This window comes from Capsella rubella, unplaced genomic scaffold, assembly GCF_000375325.1.
Source record: "Capsella rubella cultivar Monte Gargano unplaced genomic scaffold, Caprub1_0 scaffold_8, whole genome shotgun sequence".
NCBI classification, from domain to species: Eukaryota; Viridiplantae; Streptophyta; class Magnoliopsida; order Brassicales; family Brassicaceae; genus Capsella; species Capsella rubella.
The window spans coordinates 2,780,823-2,808,228 of NW_006238916.1; the positions used below are offsets into that span (position 1 = coordinate 2,780,823).

General features: G+C 33.6%; 8 protein-coding genes and 1 non-coding gene across 10 annotated transcripts; 4 read left to right on the forward strand and 5 right to left on the reverse strand.

Moving 5' to 3' along the window:
• Positions 1–2,633: 2,633 nt before the first annotated feature.
• On the reverse strand, positions 2,634–5,536 carry LOC17876676 (inositol-pentakisphosphate 2-kinase). The gene is made up of 7 exons (XM_006280392.2): positions 5,206–5,536; positions 4,605–4,817; positions 4,360–4,507; positions 4,222–4,262; positions 4,015–4,125; positions 3,350–3,940; positions 2,634–3,174 (listed from the first exon to the last, which is right to left on the reverse strand). The coding sequence occupies exons 1-7, from the start codon at positions 5,305–5,307 to the stop codon at positions 3,025–3,027; spliced, it is 1,356 nt and encodes a 451-aa protein (XP_006280454.1). The 5' UTR covers positions 5,308–5,536; the 3' UTR covers positions 2,634–3,024.
• Positions 5,537–7,240: 1,704 nt separating this feature from the next.
• Positions 7,241–9,099, forward strand: LOC17877190 (dihydroflavonol 4-reductase). The gene is made up of 6 exons (XM_006281741.2): positions 7,241–7,387; positions 7,466–7,635; positions 7,730–7,924; positions 8,020–8,179; positions 8,260–8,452; positions 8,547–9,099. Exons 1-6 carry the CDS (start codon positions 7,270–7,272, stop codon positions 8,866–8,868), a joined length of 1,158 nt encoding a protein of 385 aa, XP_006281803.2. The 5' UTR covers positions 7,241–7,269; the 3' UTR covers positions 8,869–9,099.
• A 2,955-nt stretch (positions 9,100–12,054) lies between these two features.
• On the forward strand, positions 12,055–14,504 carry LOC17876335 (proteasome subunit alpha type-1-A). The gene is made up of 2 exons (XM_023783449.1): positions 12,055–12,547; positions 13,846–14,504. The coding sequence occupies exons 1-2, from the start codon at positions 12,197–12,199 to the stop codon at positions 14,332–14,334; spliced, it is 840 nt and encodes a 279-aa protein (XP_023639217.1). The 5' UTR covers positions 12,055–12,196; the 3' UTR covers positions 14,335–14,504.
• Positions 14,505–15,687: 1,183 nt separating this feature from the next.
• LOC17877169 lies at positions 15,688–16,882 on the forward strand. Its single transcript, XM_023790210.1, has 2 exons — positions 15,688–15,961; positions 16,209–16,882. The coding sequence occupies exons 1-2, from the start codon at positions 15,838–15,840 to the stop codon at positions 16,433–16,435; spliced, it is 351 nt and encodes a 116-aa protein (XP_023645978.1). The 5' UTR covers positions 15,688–15,837; the 3' UTR covers positions 16,436–16,882.
• A 1,061-nt stretch (positions 16,883–17,943) lies between these two features.
• On the reverse strand, positions 17,944–18,796 carry LOC17875636 (zinc-finger homeodomain protein 13). The gene has a single exon (XM_006281039.2). It carries the CDS (start codon positions 18,708–18,710, stop codon positions 18,078–18,080), a length of 633 nt encoding a protein of 210 aa, XP_006281101.1. The 5' UTR covers positions 18,711–18,796; the 3' UTR covers positions 17,944–18,077.
• An 800-nt stretch (positions 18,797–19,596) lies between these two features.
• On the reverse strand, positions 19,597–21,770 carry LOC17875976 (DDRGK domain-containing protein 1). Its single transcript, XM_006280808.2, has 8 exons — positions 21,660–21,770; positions 21,345–21,580; positions 21,005–21,114; positions 20,724–20,825; positions 20,470–20,628; positions 20,275–20,331; positions 20,147–20,183; positions 19,597–20,002 (listed from the first exon to the last, which is right to left on the reverse strand). The coding sequence occupies exons 2-8, from the start codon at positions 21,571–21,573 to the stop codon at positions 19,791–19,793; spliced, it is 906 nt and encodes a 301-aa protein (XP_006280870.1). The 5' UTR covers positions 21,574–21,580; positions 21,660–21,770; the 3' UTR covers positions 19,597–19,790.
• An 846-nt stretch (positions 21,771–22,616) lies between these two features.
• LOC111829127 lies at positions 22,617–22,718 on the reverse strand. The gene has a single exon (XR_002832685.1). It is a non-coding gene; the product is annotated as a U6 spliceosomal RNA (small nuclear RNA).
• A 715-nt stretch (positions 22,719–23,433) lies between these two features.
• LOC17877153 (2S seed storage protein 4) lies at positions 23,434–24,099 on the forward strand. The gene has a single exon (XM_006282285.2). It carries the CDS (start codon positions 23,488–23,490, stop codon positions 23,962–23,964), a length of 477 nt encoding a protein of 158 aa, XP_006282347.1. The 5' UTR covers positions 23,434–23,487; the 3' UTR covers positions 23,965–24,099.
• Positions 24,100–24,194: 95 nt separating this feature from the next.
• On the reverse strand, positions 24,195–27,040 carry LOC17876580 (maf-like protein DDB_G0281937). Of its 2 annotated transcripts, XM_023790240.1 has the most exons (10): positions 26,855–27,040; positions 26,628–26,699; positions 26,475–26,549; positions 25,842–25,922; positions 25,354–25,434; positions 25,024–25,093; positions 24,856–24,947; positions 24,737–24,778; positions 24,568–24,648; positions 24,195–24,418 (listed from the first exon to the last, which is right to left on the reverse strand). In XM_023790240.1, exons 1-10 carry the CDS (start codon positions 26,879–26,881, stop codon positions 24,338–24,340), a joined length of 702 nt encoding a protein of 233 aa, XP_023646008.1. In that variant the 5' UTR covers positions 26,882–27,040; the 3' UTR covers positions 24,195–24,337. The 2 variants fall into 2 exon arrangements, with proteins under 2 accessions (XP_023646008.1, XP_006281110.1); XM_006281048.2 differs by lacking the exon at positions 25,842–25,922 and having other exon boundaries at positions 26,855–27,031.
• Between the last annotated feature and the right edge of the window lie 366 nt (positions 27,041–27,406).

Below are 27,406 nucleotides of genomic sequence, written 5' to 3' on the forward strand. Positions count from 1 at the left end.
TGTACCCCAATTCTGTTATATTCATTACCTTTTACTGTAAATATTGTTAAGTAAGAAGTTTGAACTGAGATCATCTCCTTATTTCAAAAATGAAAACCCAACAGCGTTTTAGAGTTAATTTTTATCGTACGTTAGGCAACTTTGAAGTATTCGAGGTGGCTCTTCAATGCGTATCCCGGCTTTTTATTGATGAGAATCATATATTAAATTAATTAGAAGATGTAAAAAAATAGAAGTTCTCATTTGGACTACCTACTTGCAAGACTACCAGACGTAGTCTAGTGTCTGGCCATTAGCTTCTGCATTCTTCCAAAGGACTTTTAAAATATGAATAACTTTATTAGCTTGATTAAAATTGTTGTGAGCACCTCTCATGGCACCTCAATCATTTTCAAATCAAATTACATTCTAAAATAACATTTATTTCATGTTTTTACACTTTTGGATGATCTTGCATCTTCCATTTTCCCAACAAATCCATACATCTAAAAATGCATACTTACATTAAAAGAACATAAATGTCAGTAAACACTTTATATAACTAAAATGCACAATATTCTAGGGGGAATTTTATAACATGAAGCCTGTATATCAAAGATTGTAGCTATCATAAATAAATAAAAATTGTAAACACTGTAACTTTTGAAAAAAGGTACAATTCTTAAAGGGATTGGATGATGTGCACATTTAAGACAGAGACTGAAACATAAAACAAGGTAAAATATTATTGAATACATCCAAACATTTAATATGTATTCAATCTTTAATAGATAGTATTGTGAGAACATTTATTTTGATATGATACAACCAAAAAGGTTTTAGATCATAAATTCATAATATCATATCTAAGTGACAATTAGTTATTGAGGGAGGCCCTCCTCATACCAAAAAAAATGACAATTAGTCTATTATGTTTTAGTAAAGCAATAAAGAGCATAACAATAGTAGAAGAGAAACATCTACAATACTCTATAAATTAATAATTTTTGGACCATAAATTTCTATTAACTTATAGAGGTATTAATTTATCATTAAATTAATAATTATTAATTCATAGAGATATTTTTTAAATTTGGTAAGTTTAAAAAAAATATATACATCAAAATAAAATTTAATCATTATAATCAATATTTGTTTAGAATCAATTACAACAAAAACAACAATCATCATGAGTGAATAAAGCACTATAAAATTTTGATACATGAAATCTATTAGAATTTAATTGTAACAAAATTAATCTAAATTTGAAAATAAATAACAACATAATAGTCATATTTCACTAAATTGTTTACATGTATATAGATGTATATTAATAATTTTATAATTTATAGTAATATTGGGACCATATATTTACAAAGAATTTTCAAAAAAAATTATTATCTTATTATTTTATCGAAAAGTGTCTAAAATTACACTGATTTTTTTTATTAAATTATTGAAATTATTAATTTATCGAATTTTAATTTATAGAGGTTTTACTGTATGTTCTTTTCGTGTCTTGAACTGTTGAGAGGGACACGACTTAATTCATATAGCTATTATAGAAAGAACTCGGATCCAAAGAATACTATCAAATTTAGGATTGCTCAAGACTCAAAATCACTTCATTTCCAAGTTTATATAAATGAACTCTTTTCAGTATAGCTTTCAAGCTGATAGAGATCACATTAGCAATACATATCAGTTTTGCGTAACAATTCAGATCACTCACGAAAGCAAATTGTTAGGTTATGCTTAAAGCCTATTAGGTTTTTAGTTTCTTTTTGTGGTTGATTCATTCATTGTTTTATAATTAACTAGATTTTAAAGATTTTAACCCGTGGTATACCGCGGGACGATATTTTAAAATGTACTTTTTATTAAAAAAATTATATATAAGATTGTACTACTATATTTTGATTGTTAATTCTATGATTTATCCCGTGGAATATTGCATGACAATTTTTTTTTTTAATAATCGTAATTTGATCAACTTAATTAAATAAATTTAATATTCAAAATAATAAAATAATGTCGGCATAACATTTTTCTTTTAAATAGTCTAATTTCATATTAAAATATTGTGTGAGATTGACTATAAAAGACAAGCCGTAAAAAACCTATAATCATAATTATGTATATTATAACCCGCTCCGAATTTCAAAAGAAAAAAAATTGCTCCATTACATGACCCTACACAATTATCAATACTTTAGTACATACAATTTTTTGTATCGGTTAAGTAATATACGTCCGTTTTCAAAAATTCAAATTACAACATATACGAAAAATATATATGTTTATTAAATTTTAGAACAAATAAAATTATATAAAGATACTGGATCAATATTTAATTTAATAGGGACAAATTTTATGAAATTTTATTAAATGTAATAAATACTAATTTCTATTTTTGAAATTATATTATAATTTAATTATAAAATTTATCTTAAAGTTTTGTTAATATATAGACTGAGAACACTTTTTAGTACAACTACAAATGAGACAAGATCAAAAACAAAACAGAGCTCAAAATAACAGAGTACAGTCTGTGTTACTCGATTACAGAGTACAAACCAAGGGAACGATTGAAAGCAGCGAGCTAAAAGCTATGTACACCTTTCCTGCATCCCTAAGCAGACACATAGCTGAGCTTCAGCACAAAGAAAAATCCATTTCAATATTGTTGCACCGCTTAATAGTATCAAGGAAGAAAAAAGCAATTCCAACCGTGACAGTGACACCATTCAATAGACACAACAGATCGGAAAATCGATGACTACAACATTTTCCATCGAAGGCGAGTAACACAGACTATGCTCCACCATCTTTGTGTCTACAAGCAATCCAATACTTGATGGAGAGCATTCTGGACCAGGGAAACATCTCCAGGAAACGACTACCCTCCATGCCCGAGTGTCTGAGTTGCGCGATGAAAGACCAGGGAGAGGAGATATCGTTCCAACAAATTATAAATAAACATTTCATCTTTTACGGCTTTATGTTTTACAACAGTAACAACAACAATAAAAAGTAATTGGTAACTTAGACGTGGGAAGGTTTTGAGCTGCCGATTTGTTTCGACGTGCTTTCGATCTTATGCTTCTGACTGTAGAAGTTAATTATCTTCTTATCCAGTACGTAGTATGCCTCCATTCTCTTTAATGGTTTCAGGCTTAGATCAATGAAGTGTACCTACATTTCCCAATCCAAATATCAAATATATATATCCTGAAAACTCCGATTATTATCTAATGAATCCCTTTTCTCATCAGGACTACTGATTCACCATTCCAACCAATGATCTTAGCAGCATGTTCTAATATTTATTTCACCATAGAATATAATAATTTGTAAAAATTGATGATACCTTGTAATCAAACGTTTGATTGGTCGACTGCAGAGAGACGTAATCACATGGAGATTCTGAGTCCCAAGCATTTCTTGATTGAAAACTGATCATAAGACTACAGTCTTTGGCAGTTGCAGCAATTAGATACTCTTTCACTATCTTCAAGCTTTCATCTAAAGGTAAAGCATGTAGAGACGATTTCGCCTCAAATGGCCTAGCTTCTTTACAAATAGGGCAAGGCTGGTTGATAATATTGTAATAAGAATGAATCGCTCCTTCAATGTCTAATTTGTCTAGCTTCTGAATTTCAAGAAGTCTATTAAGCACTCCTGAGTCATAAACAGCGTCAGATACTAGTTGTAGAAAGCACTTTGTCCTCTGACCGTCTTCTGATTGAATGAAGCCTTTGAGAGCATCCTCAAAGGCATACCCGATTTCAGGACTGGTTCTCCCGGTGCTTTCTCCCGAACCCCCTAATATGAGAGAACCATTCAAGAATACACGGAAATTGTTTTGGGGAGTAGAATATAAGGCTTTTATAGCTTCCAAAACTCTCTCTTTGGATCCAGAGAACAGATCAAGAGGATCATATTCACTTTCTTCAGATATCTGTACAACAGTCGCATACTTCTAAGACTTTGAAAGTTCAATTAAGATTATAAACCACCAATGACTTGCTTTACCTCGTTATACTCCATCTTTAAGAGTTGATGCATTTTGAAGCGGCTTACACTCGTTTTGAGCATGTTTTCTTTACATATGAACCTTGATGTCGGAAGAAATCCGCATTTGGGCTACTTCATGGAATTAAGGACACCGAGTTAAGGTCAAGGTTGGGAAATACAAGGACTAGTAAATATTAAAAAAAAAAAATAGAGGATTTATCAAACCTTTATTTCAACACTAATGCAGTCACCACTGCTAGAAATCCCTGACACATATCACCAGATGGTTACTACTTATTTACGAGATCATCGAAAAAACTTTAATCATAAAAAAAAAATCTGATTTCTGATGATAACGATTACCTTGAGAAAAAAGTGAATGATCATTCAAAATAAGAGCAGAATCATGACTAGTATCAACATTTGCTGCATTAACACGCCATAGCGGTCGCTGCTTAGTAACTTTCTTATCAACACACTCAAGAAACTTCTTAGACACAGAAACACGTACCTGCAAAAGAAGAGATATAAAAAAACAAATAAACACACCACAAAACTCCAATACAAACTAAACAACCAAAGACCATTTGATAATAAACAGAACTTACTCCTGCATCTACATGTTTAGAACCCAAGAGTGGTATGATCACATGCTTAACATATCTTTGCTCAAGAACTTCCTTGTTAGGAGATGAAATAAGCTCTTTGTTTTCTCTCCACAGTAGCTGCTCATCACTCGTTAAAACCGAAACAACGCCATTCACATTCTTGTTCGCTTTATCATTCCTCCGCGCCTTTTGTATTCGAATCACTTTCCCTACCTAAATACAAGTTTAGTGATAAGATAACAGATTTGCTCCACCAAGAATGACAAATCATAATCAAACCAAATCAATCCTGTAATTCTTTAGACACTAATCAATCTGAGAAGATGAGAGTTACTCAATTCAATAGCCACACCATTTTCTATCGCCAATCACTATTTCAAACCTAATTCTGATTCTGATTCTTCTTCTGATTCTGATTCATCATCATCCTCAGGACCACTAAAACAGAATCTAGAGAATCTAAGCAATACTCATAAAGCAAAAAGGATAAAAGTTCAATGACGGCGAGAATCTGAACTACGAAATCAAATTTCACCGACCTTGCTTTAACTTTTACAGGATTCAAAATTAAGCAAGAGAGAGAGATCGAAGAAGAACTAACAAAGAGTGGAGATGATCCAGCGTAAGCAAGAACGAGATTAGCACCACCTTCACCTCTATAAATCCAATCAGATCCATCTTTCTCTTCCAACACCATCTCCATCCGATTCGAAATCGATTCGAGATCGATGAAGACGACGCAATGCAGAACTAGATCGAGAAAACGAAAAGGGAACGAGTAGGTGAAGAAGACGATGGAGAGTTTCTTCTTCTTGTGGTTGACTACAACATCAAAGACGCTTCTTAGCTTTGGGGGTTTCTTCTTTACTACTGCATCAAAGTTTTTTGCTATGGAGAGTCAAATTTGAGAGCTGACCTTTCTTTTTTATTTGTTCGTCTGAAAGAAAATACAAATTGAAAGAGAAGCGTGTATGCTCTGTTGTATTAGGATCCACGTGGATGTGGTGAGCTCCACGTGTTATTTTTTTTACTTTATGAGATAGATACACTGTATGTATCTTTAAATTTTTGTAATTTTTTTCTGATGGTACAAGTAAGAATATAAATTTATTTTATTTATTTTAATTATATACTTTTTTAAGAGAAATTTCTCAACATACCATGTTTAAATTTTTAAAAATAAAAAAAACCACAATAAGTTTATTTTTTCAAAAGTAACCACAAAACTTTATTTTTGTAAAAATATTACAAATATAAAAATTGATTTTTAGAGATGTAAAAATTTATTTATTTTTATTTGGATTGATTATTTTATTATTAGGATATAGATTTTTAGGGGAGGGTTTAGTTTTGGATGTTAAAAATTTAGTGTTAATTTTGTGGTATTTTTTGGAACAAATATATTTTTAATAGTATTTTGGAAAATAAAATTAATAATAGTATTTAATTCTCAAAAATAAAAATAAAATAGTATTTATGAGAATTTCCTGACATTTAATTACATATAGACTTTTGCAACAAAAATAATAAATAGAGGTTTCTGTATTTTTTTCTTTTAAAAATTTTAGAAAACTGATTATAATTATACTATTTTATTTGAGTTTTAAAAAATCGATTCAGGTTGAATTAGTTTTCAAAATTTACATTAAATAGAATCAGCATCATATTAAAAATGTATATTTTGCATGTACTCAATTATAACTTTAATTATTCTAGTTTATTTGGTATATTTGATTTAGTTATACAAAGCTAGGATCTGATTCGGGGTACGACTTGTTTAATTTAGTAAAAAGTATAAATCTTTATATATCATTATAAATTATTTTGAAATTTTTTTTCGAATTTTGGATTGATAATAATTTTAATTTTAGTTATTACTATTACATATTTTAAATGAACTATTTTGATTTTTCTCATCAACCAAGTACAATTAGATGTTGGTAACAAGATCCCGTCGAACACGCAATTACAACAAATGTGTTTGGTGAAATAAATGTACTGTCTCCTCTGGTAACTAAACTCTATAAAACATCTCTGCAAGTTTAAATATATGATACGGACCATTGGTTGCTTCTTGTCTTAACGACCTCACGAATGATATTGACGTGAAAAATGTCATACATACACACGCCCTTACTGATCATTACATAACTGAACACAAAAAACTTAGCTATATACCACATATACATATACTTAGTCATAATCAATTACATTGTCTCTATTCAATTTTATAATTTTGCTACCATAACATTTGAAAGTGTACGTAATTATATGTTAAAGCTCTATACGTAAAATATTCAATAAGAAAGAACTTAAATAGAAACTCTTGTCTCTCTCTCTCTCGCTCTCACCAAACAAAATTCGAGTCAACGTATATTTCACCCACCGGTTCAACTACAAATAAAATCAACTTACCAGATTGTCACGTACCACACGGTCTATACACAAGACACATCTCTTTAGTGTTGTTTCTCCAACCAACGTTCCTCACGTGCTAGGCCGGTTGGTAATCACGTGCCCGGCAGCTTCTTGTTTACTCTCTATACACATCTCTTTAGATCTTTCAACAAACGATTCTTGATCTTTATAGTGACTTCTTTATAATCTCTTCATAGCATAGAGAGGATTTGTAAACTAAAGCTAGCTACATAGAACACAACACAAAATGGTTAGTCAGAAAGAGACTGTGTGTGTAACCGGTGCTTCGGGGTTCATTGGTTCATGGCTAGTGATGAAGTTACTTGAACGTGGTTACTTTGTTCGTGCTACTGTTCGTGATCCTGGTACGTGTATCTATATGTTCTTATTACAATAAGATTATTATAAATACAACTTTTAGTAGTAACCATTTTGTTATATAGGGAATTTGAAGAAAGTGAACCATCTTCTTGACTTGCCAAACGCCAAGACGCAACTTACTTTGTGGAAGGCTGATTTATCCGAGGAAGGAAGCTACGACGACGCCATTAAAGGATGTGACGGTGTTTTTCACGTGGCTACTCCCATGGATTTTGAATCTAAAGATCCTGAGGTGAGTTCTTAAAATGTATATGGATAATTCTGAAGTACCTCTCTAATAGTTTTCACATTAATATTTAATTGAGGTTTTTTTGTTTGCGAATCAGAATGAAGTGATAAAACCGACAGTGAATGGAATGTTGGGGATATTGAAAGCATGTGTTAAGGCAAAGACCGTACGAAGATTTGTGTTTACTTCATCTGCCGGAACTGTTAATGTCGAAGAACATAAGAAGAGTGTCTATGATGAACAAGATTGGAGTGATCTTGAGTTTATCATGTCCAAGAAAATGACAGGATGGGTATTATACATTTTAGTTAAACTCAATTTTCTCATAAGAGCTGATCTTCTTTATAAGTAATTTAAAATTTGATTGATATATCCGGTTTTTCGCAGATGTACTTCGTGTCGAAAACACTAGCCGAGAAAGCAGCGTGGGATTACGCCGAGGAAAAAGGCTTAGATTTCATTAGCATTATTCCAACATTGGTGGTCGGTCCATTCATCACAACATCTATGCCGCCTAGCCTCATCACCGCGCTCTCTCCCATCACTCGTACGGGCGCGGGCTTCTTCCTTTTATCCGAATGTGAAAATTTTATATCTAAATTAAGAATGAAATATATAATGTTTCAGGGAATGAGGCTCATTACTCGATCATAAGACAAGGACAGTATGTGCATTTGGACGACCTATGTAACGCTCATATCTTCTTGTACGAACACAATGCTGCCAAGGGACGTTATATTTGTTCCTCTCACGATGCAACCATTCTTACTATCTCCAAATTCCTCAGGCAAAAGTACCCCGAATACAATGTACCTTCAACGTAAGTACTAATACCGGTTTAAGCCTCATCTCCTTAGAGATGACTAGAGAAACTTTTTTTTTTGCTTATGCAATCAAATCTTTTCTTGGAATAGGTTTGAAGGTGTTGATGAGAATCTAAAGAGCATTAAGTTCAGTTCCAAGAAGCTTACTGAAATGGGGTTTAACTTCAAGTATAGCCTCGAGGAAATGATGGTTGAATCGATCGAAACATGTCGACAAAAGGGGTTTCTCCCGGTTTCTTCACCATACCAATCCATAGCTGAGAACAAAGATCCAATTAAGGACGACCAAATTGAGCTAATCAAAAACGCAGCTGGACTAAACGATGCTATGATGTTATGTAACAAGACTGAACCAGGGGTAACTAGTGAGAGAACTGAGTCTCCCATGCCAGCACAACAGATGTGTGCTTAGAACATTTCAAACCGTTATGATATTTAATATTGTCATATATGGTTGTGTGATTTGGGTTTGTCATTTATGTTACTAATCATAAATTTATCATTGGTGAGTGATATGGACTGATTATAATATGTGTGAGTGTAAAGGTATGATTATGAATGAACCCTATGTTACGTATTTAAAGAGTGTTGCTGTCTTTGAATCGACTGAATCTGTACTTTGAAAGTTATTACAGCAAATCTACGATGATTTGATCATTATTGAAAAGGACTTACTTAAATTCATGTTATTTGTTTACATTACAATATTAGACTAGAATCGGACCCGCGCTACAGCGCAGTGGAAAGTTATCGGGCTATTGTTAATATAATAGATTTTAAATTTTGTTTTTTTACAAATATATCATTTTTATATTATGATTTTTCTATTTTCCTAACTAATTTTTCTAATAAATTTATATTAAATATTATCCAAAAACATTAGCGAGTATGGTTAGTGCATGAAGTTGTGTTAAATAAATATAGTTGATTATGGCGAATCATACATGTTTGTAACAGATATATGTTTTGAATGACCAATGTGTAAAAGATTGCATTCGTAAAAATATTATTGATTATTCGCTCTACTATATAATTGTGAGTTTAACAAAATAACCCGTGAATTACTTGTGATTTATATAGTTTGATACATAATATAGTTTATCAATAAAACTTATTCGTATTATAAGTTCGATTTAATCAATATTTTAATAGTATATTTTGTTAATAAGACTTTGATTTAGTTATGTTCTTAACAACCCGTAAAAATAAAAAAATTAGCATATAATTTATTTTGGTATTAAAAAGTATTTAATTGTAAAACTTAAGTGGTGTGTATCATGTTCTGACCCGTTGCAACAATATTCTGACCCGTTTCTAATATTTGAATTATTCTATAATTTTTTAATATTTTATTATTTTAAAGGTTTCAATATTAAAATATTTTAATATTTTAAAACATTTAAAATTATATTTGAAACTTTTTCAAAAATTATATGCTCAAATAAGTAAATTTACTAATCCAAAAATCTTTAAAATTGAAAGCTCGATAAGTTAAATCCATGCTCATTCATAATTAGAACTTAAAAGCATACTTGTCATGTTTATAATGATTTAAAACCATTGTCCAACTTATTTACCCGATTTGGTATGTCTTACAATTTTTTCTATCAATTAAGTCTAATATAAATTTCATGAAAATATTTAACCAACCCGATTAGATTTTACCAATATATTTAACCAAACCGTTTTAGATATCTAAATTTTATTTTAATAATATGTTAAGTTTATAATAGTATTTTCTTTGTCAATTGAGTTATATATATCCATTTTGAAAATTTCAAATTGCAACATATTCAAGAAAAAGATGAATTTTTATTATATATTATATTATATTTTTAATATAGTAAATTAAAATAAGATCAAATAAAGGTAAAAGGAGAATAATAAATATTTTTAATGTATTATTTTAAATCTGTTATAGAAATATTAGGAAATCATAAATCTAGATATGGAAATAATAGAATCCGCTGATAAAGTATCCGATTTAGATCCAAACCCAGTTAAATATCTAATTGTTTAATATGGAATTAATTTTTAATTCCAATCAATCTATATAAAAGTGTGCTTATTTTTTACTATAGGGGATTTGAACAATATAAAATAAACAACTATATAGATACATATACAGAAGAAGATCTCCCACCATATTTTTATTTTATTTTATACCAAAATTTATGATATGCAGTAATAGGGTTTTAATTTTATCGATTAGATCTGAGAAATCAGATTTGTTCAAAAAAAAGAAAAATCTCATAAATCAGTGAACCAAACCCAAAAAAAAAAAAAAGAAAAAAAAAAAAGAAAGATCTCTAAATCGAGTCTTCTTCTTCTTCTTCTTCCTCCTAAACATATTTTTGTTGTTTTTCAAATTGGAGGAGCTACACCATGAAATCGACTCCACTAATTTCTGCATGTTCCTCATCTTCCTCTTTTCTTCAAACAACTCTCTCGTCTCTAGGCTCCTCCTTCTTCTAAAAATCAGCCAAAAATCGGCACTCCTCTCAAGGTAGGATCTCAAAGTATTTTGATGTAATTTAACCGTTTGCTTTCGTTTGGAATCTATGGCTGATCTTTGTAGTGTAGTGCTTATTTTCAAATCCTTTTTATTTACGCTTTCATTTTTAAGTAGTATCGTGAGTTCCAATTAATTTTGTTACATTGATTCTCGCTAGAATGAGCCGTAAACATCGGGAGACCATTTTGCTAAAGATCCAATTGCCAATTCCGGGTTAATTTTCTTAATCGACCCGATCCGTTTAGGATTAATATACTAATGTACCCTTTAAATACGTTAGAGACAATGTAAAGCAAAGGTTAAAACATGGTTTTTTGTAATTTTGTTTATACATTTTTTTGAAGGAAAAGTGTACTGCTCTTTTACTATATAGGGGATATGCCACTAATTATAACCGACCGTTAGGTGTCGGATTCAGATCGGTTTTTTGGAGGAAAAAATAAAAATAAAATTCCGTTAAATTTTTATAAAATTTGGTTTAATTTTTTAAAATATAACTAAAATATTTGGTTACTGTGAATATTTTTGTTATTTAGATTTCTTTGCTATGAAATTATAACTAAATATAACTAATTTTTTTTGGTTGTTGTGAATATTTTTTCTATTTAGATTTTTTAGATATCAAATTATAACTAAAGAAAATTGAAGACAAAAAAAAAAAATAAGATAACAAAAAAAATTTGGTTATTGTGAATATTTTTGTTAGTTAGTTTTTTTGGAAACAAAATTATAACTAAAGATAACTAAAAAATTTGGATATATTATTTGGTTTTTTTAAGTTCAGTTAGCTTCAATTTCAGATATTCGGATAAGAGAATTTATTATCCATTAGGATTTTATGACAATTTGATTGGTTTGTCGGATTGGTTTCAGATTTTATTTTTATCGTCAAGCCAAAAGGTCAAACGAATATAAATAAGTAAACATAGGCCTAAAATCTCGGCCCAATAAGCTACCGAGCCAATACTAACGACCCAAAAATAAAGCCCAGTTTTTAAACATAGGCCTAAAATCTCGGCTCAATAAGCTAGCGAGCCAGTACTAAAGGCCCAAAACTAAAGCCCATTTGTTAAGTTGTATCAAAGAGAGAGAGAGAGAGCTAAAGAGCATCCATGGCTTGAAGGAAAAGAAAAGTTTTCTGAGCTTTTCATCTGTTTCTATAAACCCTTTCGACGACGAGTGAAGAAGAAAGAGAGAAGAAGAAGACGAAGAAGAAGAAGCAAAAATGTTCAGAAACCAATACGACACAGATGTCACCACATGGAGTCCTACAGGTCGTTTATTCCAAGTGGAATACGCCATGGAAGCAGTGAAGCAAGGATCTGCAGCAATTGGACTCAGATCTCGTTCCCATGTCGTCTTAGCTTGTGTTAACAAAGCTCAATCTGAGCTTTCTTCTCATCAGAGGAAGATCTTCAAAGTCGATGACCATATCGGTGTTGCAATCGCTGGTCTTACCGCCGATGGCCGTGTTCTTTCTCGGTATATGAGATCGGAGTCGATTAATCATTCGTTTACTTATGAGTCTCCTCTTCCTGTTGGTCGTCTCGTTGTTCATCTTGCTGATAAGGCTCAGGTTAGTCTTTGGTCTCTTTGTAAATTGTTGATTTGGATTTTGGGGGATTTTGGAATCTGTGATGCTTTGACTCATTTTAGCTTAATGTTCAGCGATTAGTGTCTTTTGATTGTTAATTTCAGATTTTGGGTGAGTTTGGGATCAAATTAACACTCACTGAGCTGAAGTTTAGTCATTTAGCTTCTTGAATTTGTGCTGAGGGTTTACATGAATGTAATGTCTTAGTGCTTTGCTCTTTTCTAAGATGTAGATTTGGAATTAAAGCTGAGGTTAAGAGTAAGTGTAACAGTGATCTGAGCTGACTGAGACTTCAATTCACAAGGGTTTGATTGATTTAGTGGATACTGAGTTGTAGGATTCGTCTAACAAGAAACTCAATTCCTGTTTGGTAAAATTCTTTTGGATGTTGTTGTCAGTTGTCACAGCTGCATAATCTTGTATACAAAGGTGTACCTATACCAAGAACATGTCATAAGCTTAGGATTTGAAGAATGAGTTTTGTTTTTCTTCTTGTACATTTAGTTGTTTCTGCAGTGTCATTAAGAGGATCCATTGTCATTTTGTCTAATAATTGGGTTTAGGTAGTAGAAATCATTCACTGTAATGCTAGATGACTGAGTTTTGATTTCCGGTACTTTTACTTGTTCCTGCAATTGTCATTAAGATGATCTGTGGTCGTTTCGTCTAATAATTTAATTTAGGTCTTATAAAACACTCACTTTGACAGTAATATGGTAGAAGACTGAGTTTTGATTTTCTTTTGGTACTTTTACATTGTTTGTGCATCCGTCACTAAGAGAATTCATTCATTTTTTGTTTTCTTTTGTGAACCAGAGAATTCATTCGTTTAAGATTTGGATTTCGGTCTTCATTTTGCATTTAGTGTTCCATTTACCCCTGCTATGTTGTTCGACATCTTGCCTATAATTATGTGCTACATTTCTCTTCTGTTTTCTCTCTAACTAATGGTGTCTAAAGTTAGCTGTTGTCATTACAACTGTGTAAATGCTTTTCTGCTACATCTCACTTCTGTTGATGCATATAACACAACTGTTCATATGTTCCCATTTTTGATTGTTGGTTTGCAACAAAGCCTCTAGCAATAACTCCCTTGTATCATCCATCTTTCTAAAACGAACAGTCTTATATGTTCCTCATTCTTGTAAGTATGAAAGATTGTGCTAGACAGGTCCAACTTAAGTTACATTAATATCTCCTTTAATGCCAAGTTTTTTTTAATGTGATACTTATTGATCTGAATAAGGGATTATTCTTGTGTGTGTCTGCCTTGTAAACAGGTCTGTACCCAACGATCATGGAAACGTCCCTATGGCGTGGGTTTACTGGTAGGTGGACTGGATGAGTCTGGTGCCCACCTTTACTACAACTGTCCAAGCGGAAACTACTTCGAGTACCAAGCTTTTGCTATTGGATCCCGTTCCCAAGCGGCAAAAACCTATCTGGAACGCAGGTTTGAGAGCTTTGGGGATTCTTCACGAGAAGATCTGATAAAAGATGCAATTTTGGCTGTTAGGGAGACACTACAAGGGGAAACACTGAAGAGTTCTCTCTGCACAGTCTCTATTCTAGGAGTCGATGAACCATTCCACTTCTTGGACCAAGAAGCGATACAGAAAGTGATCGACACATTCGAGAAAGTTCCAGAAGAAGATGAAGGCGAAGGCGAAGCTGATGAAGGTGAGGCCGAAGCTGCTGCCGCTGCACCTGCAGAACAAGGTGGTGGTGCTGGTGCAGGTGACCAAGACGTGGCTCCAATGGAAATGTAAGACTTTTGTGTGTGTAACGCCAGAAACTATTTATTTCGATGTTAGCTGGATTTACTTTTGCAAATGGTTGCGTGAAGTTTTTTCATTTGGTCATATAAACTCAATAGCTGCCATTGAGACTTTCTCGTAGTTTTGCTCTTTTGGTTTTTAAATCTGAAATCTGTTCACCACTTCCTATCTCATTAGTAATTACACCAAACTTTGATTATAATCTCAAATTATGATTAGTTTAACGTCATTTAGTCAAATAGAAATAAACATAAGTGGCCACCTACATGGTGACAACTACGTAAAGCTTTGGATAATGCGGAACCAGACACATTGACTTTGCCTTCTCTCTTCAATCATTTGTTTATCCACCATTCGTTTCTGTATATACCATCAAATGGCAGCGAAATGATCAAGAGTTTATAATTTGTATCTAAGAACTGGTGGATCATATAAAACTAGACAAAGAACAACCACGTTTTTCGGTACACGAAGCCATTGTGAATTAGACACTAAACAATGTTCAAATCGAATTTGGAAATTTCTAACTACACTTATCGCGATTTTATCTCGGAACAAAGAGAGAGCACATAAAGAAAATGCGGAAAACACACTTATTTTTTACGATTCATTTTGCAAAAAATATCCTATATTCCGACAAGGTTGTAACAACAATTCAATGTCAACCATCGAATGAAGTAAAAATTGTGATCTAAGAACTAGTGGATCATATAAATTCGATTAACAAAGAACAAACACATTTTCGGTACATAAAGCTTATGTGAATCAAAACACTAAACAACGTCCAAATCGATTGGAGAACTTGAAAATTTCTAACTAAATTTGTCACGACTTTGTCCTGGAACAAAGATACATTAACAAAGAAAAACGTGGAAAACACATTTATCTTTTACGATTCATATTGTAAAAATATCCTACATTCTGAGAAGGTGGTAACAAGTAACAACAACAATTCACTATCAACCATTTTGATAAAGAACATAAGAACATTGAATTGTTCTCGAATATGTGCATCAAACCCTGATTTTGCAATATTATAACATCAAGGACTGTGGTCTACCATATATCTACTCAAAGTTTCTGTCCATGGCACCAATTATGGATTTAAACTAGTCACTTGGACCAATTGACAAAACAAAACAAAAATTAGGAGTGGATTAGACCGAACCGAAAATGATACCAAAACAACCACCATCCTAACAACCATACATAATAAGTTAATATAATCTTCACAATTTGGTGAAAGGCTTGACTTCATGCTAGAGATTATTAAAACATCCAAATATAATTAAAATAAACAATGAAGAAAGTGTTGAGAATGTTATGCAAACATGGCCAGCTCGACTTTTATTTGTTGGAAGAAGTTGTCTTCTTCTCAAACCCATTTTTTGTATTTTCTATAGTTTGGTTATTAAGGAATGAAACAAAACAAACATCATCAATCTTTTGGTCAGAGAAATAAAAATAAAAATTTTTAAGTTGTTGTTGAGAAATATGAAAGCAAGAGCCTATGTCATGATCTTCTTCTTCTGGGCTCTTCTCACCATTATCACACCAATGCTTGTTAGCTGGTCTCAATCTCTCAAAACTCTTCCCTCAATCCCTGATGATCATCAAGGTATTCTTCTTAACAAATCTTCTTATATCAAACTTTGTTTCATAAGTCAAGAAAATGATCGATGACTCGGTCTTTCGAAAGGAAGTTGAACCTTGCAATAAGGGTATTATCAAATGTTTGTTCCGAGCTTAAGTACTTGCTTTAGCTAGGAACGTTTTGGTTTATAGAAGAGAACATGTTATCTTCTTTTGTAGTGACCTTTGTGTTACAAATATTTGAATATTTTGTTTTATATGGATGGTTTCAGAACAAAAGATTAAAGACTCTAGTCCAAGGAGGATGATGGGATATTCAGAAGAAATGCATTTAGCTCAAGAGATTGTTCATCGCGTAGAAGAAGAGAAGTTGGTAATGGAGCCTTCGATGGCGCCAACGCCTGAAGATAACCCTGTTATGCCTTCACTATCTTTTCCGCGGTTTAAAGAACATGAAGGATTAGTCACTAAAGATACACATCTCATGAGCTTGCGATAATCTTTAAGAGATTTTTTCTTTCTTTCTTTCTTTATTTCGACGATTATCTAAACTATCTTCTTTGATTAAGTAAGGGTTCATAATGACTATACAAAACCTAATGTGGCGAGTGGCAAGGCAGCGATTGTACATACGTAAAATTTGCATCCTTTTGACAAAAGCCAAATGGTAAGAAACTTATTATTTTGGTTATGATTTCTATTTTCTGTGGTTAGAAAGATAGGGAAAAAAATGTTAGAACTATTCTGTAATTAGTTTAAGATTAAGATACAATCAAGAGTTTGGTGAAGAAAGAAAAAGACAAAACCGGTTGATAAACTCTACCAAACGACATTGATGTCATTATATAAGATTCTCTGGTGTACATCTCCATACAACTTTGTCATCTCAATCTGAGGATTGTAATAAAATTTTCATCAATTTGGCTCTGTTAGTGTCTCCTTGTAAATCTTCAAAACTAATCTGTAAGAAGTCCACTATAGTCTATAGATGATGTGTCCGACTATCTACTTGATAGCAAGCGTACAGTTGAAGGAAGGTGGTCGATGGTTAAACTAAGAATGTTGCACACTAAGCTAAGAATGTTGCACACTAAGCTAGGCATAGTTTAGAATTGTTTTTGGTTTTGGTATGAATCTTGGTTTGAACCAACCATCCATCAACAAGTTCCACGGATACTTTCATTTTGGTGTACTTTGGTGCGGAGAGATTTTTTGGATACTTGATATTAATCCTCATCTAGTTTATGAACTAGGAAGTTTCCTCCACCTAAATTTAATGGTTAATTATTTTATTAATTCAGAAAGTAAAGAGTGGCATTTACCCATTTTTTATGAATTTATTAATCCGAAAAATATTTGGATTACTAAAAACATGTCTATATGTAAAACCTATAAGCGACATAGATTGATCTAGTATTACACAATATCTAGAAAATATACGGTAAAATCTGGTTATTGACTAACACATAATTTTGTAGCCGAGAGAGAAGAGAGTCTAAGCTATACTACTATAAAAGCATATACATGGCATATTCGCTGTCCACCAAAAATTAAACATTTTATTTGGCAAATTGCAACTAGTACACTTCCGGTCATAGAATGCTTAGTTTCTCTGAGAATTCGAGACAATTTATCATGCATTATTTAAATGTTCGCTTTCGCGGCAAGTTTGGGATCTCTCTCTACAATTTTGATACTCACATAAGACCTTTTCTTACAATTCGAGATTCGCGAATCTAAATTTTATTTTCCATTTTTCACCAAATTTTTTGTAATCCGCAGATTGGCCCGCTAAAACCATATATATAGTTGGCTAAAACCCACAATCCATATGGTTTATTTCGTAAAACCCCATTTTTAACGGGCCTCAATATATTTGTGTCTATCTATACTCATTCCGCCGTGGTACTACTTGGACCAATTCCGCGGATTAGTAGCCTGCTTGACACCTCTAATCATAAAAGTGTTGATTTTTGCCTTTATACACTACCCGATTACACAAAGAGGTTCTACCAAATCCTTCTCCACAATTGGTTTAAACCCGATATAATCAAACCGTTAATTATACATTACATTACATAATTACACAATTAAAGTTTAGTAAATCATTATCATTACACAATTACACTCATCTCACTTAGTCACTTCTTGTCCTTGTGATTGTTCATCCAAATCCTAAAGTTCTTCCGATTCACTCCAATCTCTACACAAAACTCTTCAACTTCATTCCTCACCTCAGCCTTCATCTTCCACCTTAGCTTCTCCGCGTACTCCCTCATCTTCTCCGTCTGCTCCGCCGTAAACTTCGTCTTCAACCTCTTCACTCTCCCCACCAACTCTTCTCCATCAATCTCCTCCTTCTTGACTTTGCTATTGCCTCCGCCGTAAGGTGAGCAAAAGATCCGACGAAACTGAACAGACGAAATCTTGAGAACTTCAAGAACCGTCTCGGAGACTACTTCACGGTGGAAGTCACGGTGACAGCCACATGCGGCGCAGTTTAAAGAATCTTTTTCCTCGGTTTTGACGACGAACTCGCCGCAGCCGTCGTAAGCGGTGGTTCCGATACCGGCGGCGTGATTCTTCATGCATTTTGTGTAGTGTGGTTTCTGAGTGACTTTGAGGATCGGTGATGGCTTTGGTTTGAGCTTTGGTTTGTTGTGTGTTGGTGGGTAGTGGACGTGGTCTCCTGATTCACGGCAAATGGGTTTGATGTTACGGCGTCGTTTTGGTTTGTTGTCTTCTTGTTTCTTTGGTTTTGTAGTCTCATCCATTGAAGAAGATGAGAAGAGGTTTCAGAGGAAAGAGAGTGTTTGTGTGATGAAGAAAGCAGAGTCGATACTTTTTAGGCTGTTTTCAGATTTTTTTTTTTTTTTTTTTTGTCATCAGATAATTATTTTTTTAAGTTTTCAAATTCCGATGAAACTTTAATGGTTTGGTTTGTAGTTGTGGTTGTTGATAGAGTAACATAACCGATAGAGTAAAAAAAAAAGATAGAGTAAAATAACCGAACCGAAAGTACCAAACTGAAGAAAGGAATCGAACCGAGAACCGAGAACCGAAAGATACCTAAACATCCGAAATATAATTATAAATCTAAAATATTAGTTAATTTTTAGATTTGATATAACTCAATTACTAAAACATCCGAAATATAATTATAAATCTAAAATATTAGTTGATTTTTTTGATTTGATATAACTCAATTACTAAAATTATAATTATAAATCCATAAATATCATATATTTTAAGACCAAAATAATCAAAATTATCCAAAGTTTTTGGAATGTCAAAAATTTAATCAAGTTTTAATTAATTTTATCTATTTTAAAAATAATTGAGCTATTTCAGATATCCGAAACCAAGCCAAAAATAACACTATTTAAAATTCTAAAATATCCAAATAGATCCTAAATAACTCTACCTTAAATACTCGGAACCAAAAGAATATATCAGGAAGACCGGAAGCGAATCGGATACCCGAACACCTAGGCGTAGTTGGGAATGTTCGGTTTGGAAGAATTCTAATTAGACCAGAATTAAAGCTCGGTTCAGTTTGGTGAACTTTTCGTTCGGATTTAAAGTAGTATCATGTCTTTTTAATTATGATTGGTCTCTCATTGGTAACTTCTCAGCCTCTAATGTTATCGGAGTAAGAAATTACTAAAATCCAATCTAAATGTCTAGTGAGAGACAAGGAGGAAGTAACACAACTGAATAAACTAGTTTAACAAAAACTTTGTTCCGGGCTTAAGGAGACTAGTACTTGCTTCAGCTCGGAACGTTTTCGTTTATAGAAGTGAACATGTTAGTTTCTTTGAAATTTCTTGTTTTTGACAAACTATTTTACCCGACTAAGAAACCGAGATCTCTTCCATGCCGCTAATTTCTTCACTCAGTTGGTGCTCTACTTTGGGCTCCAAGTCGATGAACTGGTTCGACTTGCTTGCTAGATGTGAGATACTAACTCTTCCTTGACGTTTGATGTAATCCGCAACCGCATTCATCTCCTCCATTGATATGTAAATGTATTTTCCTCTATCATCCATGACTCCCGAGAGCCGCCCTGAATATAAGAGAAAGCGTTCAGATTCTTAAGAGCGTTCCCATTACGGTTTCAAATATTGCTTCGGGTCTATTAATCATAGCAAATTATCAAACTGCTGGATGAGACTAATGCTATTTTGTGATTAGACAGAGAGAAAAATACCAATGCTCTCCAAAGATGTGATCCTGTTTATACATTCCTAAAAAAAAAACAGTTGAATCAGACTAGAGAACATGACACAAGGTATTCATTTTTCTTTTCCGCATAGAATATATGTAGCCAGATGATACCTGAGTTCGTAAATGAAATTCTGCGGCGAGATCTTCAAGTGGAACACATTTCTGTTTCTGCAATCACATCACACATCAAAGAAAGGCTCAACAAAAAATTTGTATCTATATCTCATTGTTAATGTGTTTCTAATCACAAAACGACGGTTAGAGTGAGAGATCGAAAAGAGTTTGGTAAAGGGTTACTCAAGATACCTTTATGTATTCAACAAATTCAGAAAGCAAATCTTGGTTTTCACCCTGCGCTTCCTCTGTAGTACCTTCAGCATCAACTGAGAATTCCCCTTTCCATTTGTCAAACTCTAAAGCAGCTTGCTCTTCTTCCTTGGCTTGTCGCGCTTTTTCTTCTTCTTCCTACAAAAATATGTCACAATTACCCAACCCCCCAGCATTTCAAAAAGCAGGAAGCTTAACACAACAGATATGAGATAAAACATTAACTGACTCACCAACTTCCGCTCCTCTGCCTCACGCTCTTCGTCCTTCTTCCTCCGCATTTCTGCATACCAATCTTGTTTTGTATTCTTTGACTCGCGTGTAGCTTCTTCAGCCTTTTACACAAACAATAAGAATAGAACTTGATCACGAACCAAAACAAAAAATGTACTATATTACATTGAGCTAAAAACCAATGTACTATCACACTGGTCAACAGCAATGCCTAGAATATATCATCATCTATCCTGCCAAAATTTCTAATAGAATAAAGGCAGTATAGATTTTTCGTCACCTGTCTTTGTGCTTCACGCTCTTGTCGCTTCTTCTCTTTCTTCTTCGATGCTCTAACTTGAGATCCACCAGCTTCATCTTCATCTTCATCTTCACTCCCACTGATGTTTTCTGTTTCACATATACCCAAATAAGTAAATCCAAGACCAGTAACTTCATTCCTTTCCCAAGAAATTTATAATCTTAAATTTACATTTTCACACCAAGATGATAAATGAAATTATAAACTCCTTGACTAATTCTCACTAGCTTATAGTAAACTCTAAATTTGATACTAAATTAAAACTCAATCATCAAAACAAGGAAATAAGAGAAACAAAAGCTATCAAATAATACCAAACCTTGAACATTAGATGTAGTAGAGGAGGAGCTAGCACCAGAAGAAGCTGCAGGTCTCCGCCGCATCCTACGTCCACCACCACCAGTAGTAGCTGCACGTGCCACGTTCTCACGCGGCGGTTCTGCAACTTGCTCCGGTGATCTAGCATCTTTCCGACGTTTCCACAAGAACAAAGGAATCACCGACAATATAAGAATCATGGAGACTATCAGAGCAAACATCTCCTCCATCTCTTACCTGTGCAAGATCCAAAACAGAAATTGAATAACAAAAATTGGAAGATGATCGATTTCAGATGATTAAACCACAATCGTACCTAAAGATTAAGCAAGAGTGAGTGAGTTTGTTGACAGAATCGAAGAAAATTCTCCGGTGATTATCGGAGAAGAAGAAACCTAAATTCTCCGGTGACGTTTGTATTAGGCCAAATCTATCTTTCTCAGATCAGTTCATGGATTGTCGATTTGGTTAAACCGGACCGGTTTAGAATTTCTGGAATTTCAATTTTTTGGTTTGGAGATTTTTTTTGGTCACTTTGAACCAAACAAAGCTTTGATTCGGTTACGACGTGGTTAGATTTCGGTTTGGTATGTAGTGACTTTTTTTTTTTTTTTTGGTAACAATGTGAAGAAGTGACTTTTGTTGTGTCGATACGTTGTCTGCTAGACAAATACGTTACATTGGAGTGGACTATGACCATGAATGGTTGTGGGTTCTTAAATAGTTTGTAGATTACAGTTTTTGGTTATTGATTTTTAGGTTTTTAGTTTTTTTTTTAATGGATATTATATTTTGTTTTTTACTTTTTTTTTATTTAATAAAAAAAAGAAAATTGAGAAGTGTCGTTAGTGGAACCTCCCTTAGTCTAGTGGTTGATAAAGGGGATGTTTAAAGGTTCTACATCAAAAGGTCTGAGTTTCGACGTCCAGGTAATACGATTTATTTAATTTGCAGATTAAGGAGCTAAGCTTACAAGAGATCTATAACTATGCACAATTAGAACCGTTCGCCGTGATTCTACGCATGGAGGAGGTGTCGTCAGAAAAGGGTTGTAATCTGTGGTGAATCTAAAAAGGTCGGACAGTATTGTCGGTAATAGTATCGTCATTGTAACCATTCTCATAATTTGCAATAAATAATAAATCAAGAGTTAAAAAAAAAAGAAGTGTCGTTAGTGTTTTGATGTTTTCTTAAAATCTCAAATATTTAGATTTTGATTTCTATTAAAAATTGTTAAAAACAACTTTAAAACTAGTTTTCTAATTTTTTTGGGAATGTTTTGGACGATTTCTCAATTTGTGCGTGTCATCCTTGCACAAGACCATACTATTCTTTTTTGTATCGTTCCAATTTTATCAAATGTCTTCAAAGGGACTATTTTTTAGGGAATATTTAGTCTAAAATCTTGAATAGAGAAAAAATGAGATTCTGAAAAACAAAATCCAATATCTATTATAGAATGTACTACCATTCAAGACTATATTTTTTTTAAACAAAATCTTAGGTTAAGAACCCACCGATATACATGTTCAATAATATTTTCTTAACTATATGTATCCTATTTTCTGTAACTATTTTTTGTTTTTGTTTTTAATGTTATCTTTTTTGGGGTTAAAATTAGGCCACATCATTAGTTAAATTCCTACTTGATCTCCGGTGTGATGTTGTGTGAATGTTCGTAAAGAACTTATCATTTGCCACTTAACTAAGACCACTTCACAATTTTGATCCTAAAATGTTTTTAAATTTTCTTAACTTTTGTTTCTTTCGTTTGAAGTTGTAGGAAAAAGATTAGTACTGTATTATTTATGAATTTAGTAAAAAAGGAATATTTTGAGAAGTGTCTTTGTAAACGTTGGACCGCAGTGAACATGAGTTACAGATCATACATATGCATGGTTGCATTGCTTGTAGACGAGGAAACTTGTCACTCTTCCACATCTAAGTCTCCAACACCTAATCACGACAACAATATATTATATTAGCTTCTCTCTCTTTTTCTCCCCACACACACCACAAACATATGCATGCATGCATCCTTACACGTGATTGCCATGCAAATCTCTTTTCTCACCTATAAATACAAACCAAACCTTTCACCACACTCTTCACTCACACCAAAAACATACAATACAGTTACCAAAATGGCAAACAAGCTCTTCCTCGTCTGCGCAACCCTCGCTCTTTGCTTCCTCCTCACCAACGCTTCCATCTACCGCACCGTTGTCGAGTTCGACGACGATGAAGCCAGCAACCCCATAGGCCCAAGACAGAAATGTCAAAAGGAGTTTCAAGCTTCACAACACCTAAGAGCTTGTCAGCAATTAATGCGTCAGCAAATGAGGCAAGGCCGTGGTGATGACGACGAAGATGACATCGAGAACCCACAGAGATCTGAGGTACTCGAGCAGTGTTGCAACGAGCTTCGTCAAGAAGACACAGTTTGCGTTTGCCCTACCTTGAAAAGAGCCGCCAGGTCTGTTAGCATCCAGGGACAGCAGATGAGACCACTCCAAGTCAGGAAAGCTTACCAAACAGCTAAACACTTGCCTAACGTTTGCAACATCCCACAAGTTGATGTTTGCCCATTCAAGATCCCTTTCGTCCCTTCTTACTACTAAACCACTCGAGCGTATGAGTGTGGTTAACACCACCACATCATCGTGTGTGTTTTTATGAAAATGTAAACATTAAGTTGTTTTGAGGCTAATGTTATTAGCACGTACTACTACATAATAAACGAGAGGTTTCTATAATAAGTAGTCTCAGTGTATCAGAGGCATTCATTGGGTGGTTGCTAGCAAATAACAACATCCCTAGTGATGAACCATTGATGGGTTCTCAATGAGAGTGTTTCAAAGCCTCTAATGCTACAGCAGTAAGAAAATACCAAATTCCAATCTAAAGGTTTAGTGAGATACAACGAGGAAGTAACACAACTAGTTTAACAAAAACTTTTTGTTCATGTTATGTCTCAAAGACCAGGAATGTAACCTATGTGCTTGCCAATACTTCCTTTATCAGTTTCTCAGTCAAGTCTTTGGGCAGACCCATCACACTATCCGTTGTCCCAGCCTGATACAACAATTCACCAATACTTCAAAATATATATAAGAAATGAAACCATAAGATCAACTTCTTGCAGTATAGACTTGAATCCACGCAAAGTCATGTGTTATGGTTTGGATTATATTAATATGGAGAGAGTAAAGGAACTAACTAACCACTTCCTTAACGCATGGCAATATTAGAGGATGTTCGATTAGGAGTGCACCAGCCACCTTAAGCACCGTACCTTCCTCAATCTGGTCACCAAGACAGCCTTAACTTAGTAGAAGTAATACTACTAATAAGATGAGACATGACTTAATACTTGTACCAAACACCACTCACCAGTTTCTCTATAGTCTCCTCCGGTATTTCATTGAAATAGATCTGTTAGGGATTTAAATCATCAGCACAAATTCTGATACATCCCAACTCTAATAGAATACACAAGTAAATAATGTTACCTCCACTCTATCAACGCCTGCTTGTCTGAATCCTGTTTTGAGATTTGTTACAGCCACAGAACTCACTGTTGCTGTGTGTCCATTGGAGTAGCCTGCGTTTTGAAGAATATAGATATGTAACCTAAGCTTTTTGAGTTGTAGTAAACAAGGAAGATCCTGTGTAGTTACCTCTTATGTACTCCCTAGCTTCTTCGGGATTCGAGGGTTTCTCTCTGACGGCATCTTCATAGACTACCACCTTAATACAAATGTACAATTCAAATGATTAAATCAAAGTCTCTCATTGACTATCCAATATCACCAAGTACCATTTATGTCCTTAGAATACCCAAGCCTTCATTAGTGAACTCCTAAAGATTACAAACCAACCAATCTTAGCTCTTTAGATTCCATTTATTCACTAACCTAACCTAATATAGTTGTACACTACAGCAAGCCAGTTGATAATATCAAAGTAAAGTTTGAGCAAACACAGAAAGTTCATAAACAGAACAGTACTTGGTCACAAGTAATAAGTAAGGTCGACTTATCCTCCTCTATGTTGTCACCATCAGGTATCCGCTCCATGATCGCTTCAGCCTGGGAAAAACATTTCGTCGGTTTAAGATACACACATGATAGAGGTCCTTCTAGTTAGTTAAAACTCTGAAGAAAATAATAATGTGACAACATGAACCAGATTGTAATCTTCTTCTAGAATATGAATAAAAATGAGTAGCTACAAAACATGTAAACAGTTAAACTGCAATTCCAAAGACTATTCTACGCAGAAGATAAACAAAGAAAACCTATAGAATCACACAATAGAAGACCCTAGCGAGATAAAACCCTTATGGCTACTTCTTGTGTCGAACTATGCAGAGCTATATAGTAAGAATATGGTCTTGCCAGGAAGGTGATGCATCCCAAAAACATAAAATGGGAACTTGGTGATAGTGGATGGACGACCATCGAATAATTTAGCTTAAACCAGAAAAGCTACATACTGTATCTGATGAAATCAAGGCTGTAGGTTTTTCCTCATCCACACATTTAGTAGTTTCGAGTTTTGAAACAATAGCATCAGCCTGTGAAGCAGTTTATAGATAAACGATGCAAAACAAGAAACGAACATATATACTTAATGGAAAATCAGAATAATATTATCAAATAACCATTCTAATGAAGCAAAGGAAACATAAGAAATAAATCATCTATCATAAAAAGAAGGCATATAATGACACATGATCGCTTCAGCCTGGACTATGTACAGCTATAGAGTAAGAATATGGTCTTGCCAAGAAGGTGATACATCCCAAACAACATAAAATGGAAACTTGGTGATAGTGAACGGACGACTATCGAATAATTTAGCTTAAACCAAACAAAACTACATACTGTATCCGATGAAATCAAGACTGTAAGGTGTTCCTTATCCTCACATTCAGTACTTTGTAGTTTCAACACAATAGCATCAGCCTGTGATGCAGCTTATAGATAAACAATGGGAAACAAGAAACTTAACATTACATATAAGATTAACCAAATAACCATTCTATTGGTTCATCTACACTTAAGCCTAGTCAAAGTTGTATACTTCAAATCACAAGAGCTTACAAAAACTTGCTCAAAGTTGTTACCTTTGCCTCAGCTAAAGCCAAAACCAAATCTTCAGGTTTCTCCTTACGGATGCTTTTCTCATCAATATCAGCACTCTACAAGTAAGCTTCTACTTAAAATTATGTAAACCCAAATACAAAAAAAATGCAAACTTTGAATTAGAAATTTTTTACCATGAGAGTGAATTGGTATCCCATCTCTGTTAGTATCGTACGTCGAGCAATCGAAGAAGACCCCAAAATTATCTGCAAACCAAAAAACAAAATTCAATTTTGGAATGTGAAAACGCAAAAAGGTTATAGCTTTAGCAAACCCAATTCCAAAGTTGTGGAGGATTCACAACAATTTGAAACAGTTCAATTGAAGAGAGGTGAGGGAAGACTTGGAAAAGGAAGTGAACCTTGAAGTGAGGATGATTCGATTCCATTTTCTTCTGTAAACTAGATTGCTGGAACTTGAATTATCGTGTTATCAATTGATCAGAGATACACGACTCGGATCTCAAGTGTTGTTGCAGGTACAGAGCAAAGCAGTAATTAACCGTTCCTGGCCAAAAAACCGGAACCGAAAACCCTAACCGTAACTGATCCGAATCCGAACCCAAAATTTTATATTTACTTTATTGGGTCATAAACTCTTAAATCCGAACCCGAATCCGATCCAAAACCGAATCCAACCCTAACCTAAAAAATCCAAACTATAGATATTTATAAATAATTTAGGATCCGAACACCCAATACTCGAAAATACCTTATTTGAAATTTTAAAATTTTACCGGAAAACTTGGGTATTATCCGAAAACCCGAAATTTACCCAAATATTTCTGGATATTTGGGTAAAATTTTGGATATTTTTGTATCCGAAAGTATTTGCTTTTTAACGGTTATTAAAAGCTATACCCGATCTGACCCAAACCCGAACCGAATCCGAACCAAAATTTTAAATTTATCCT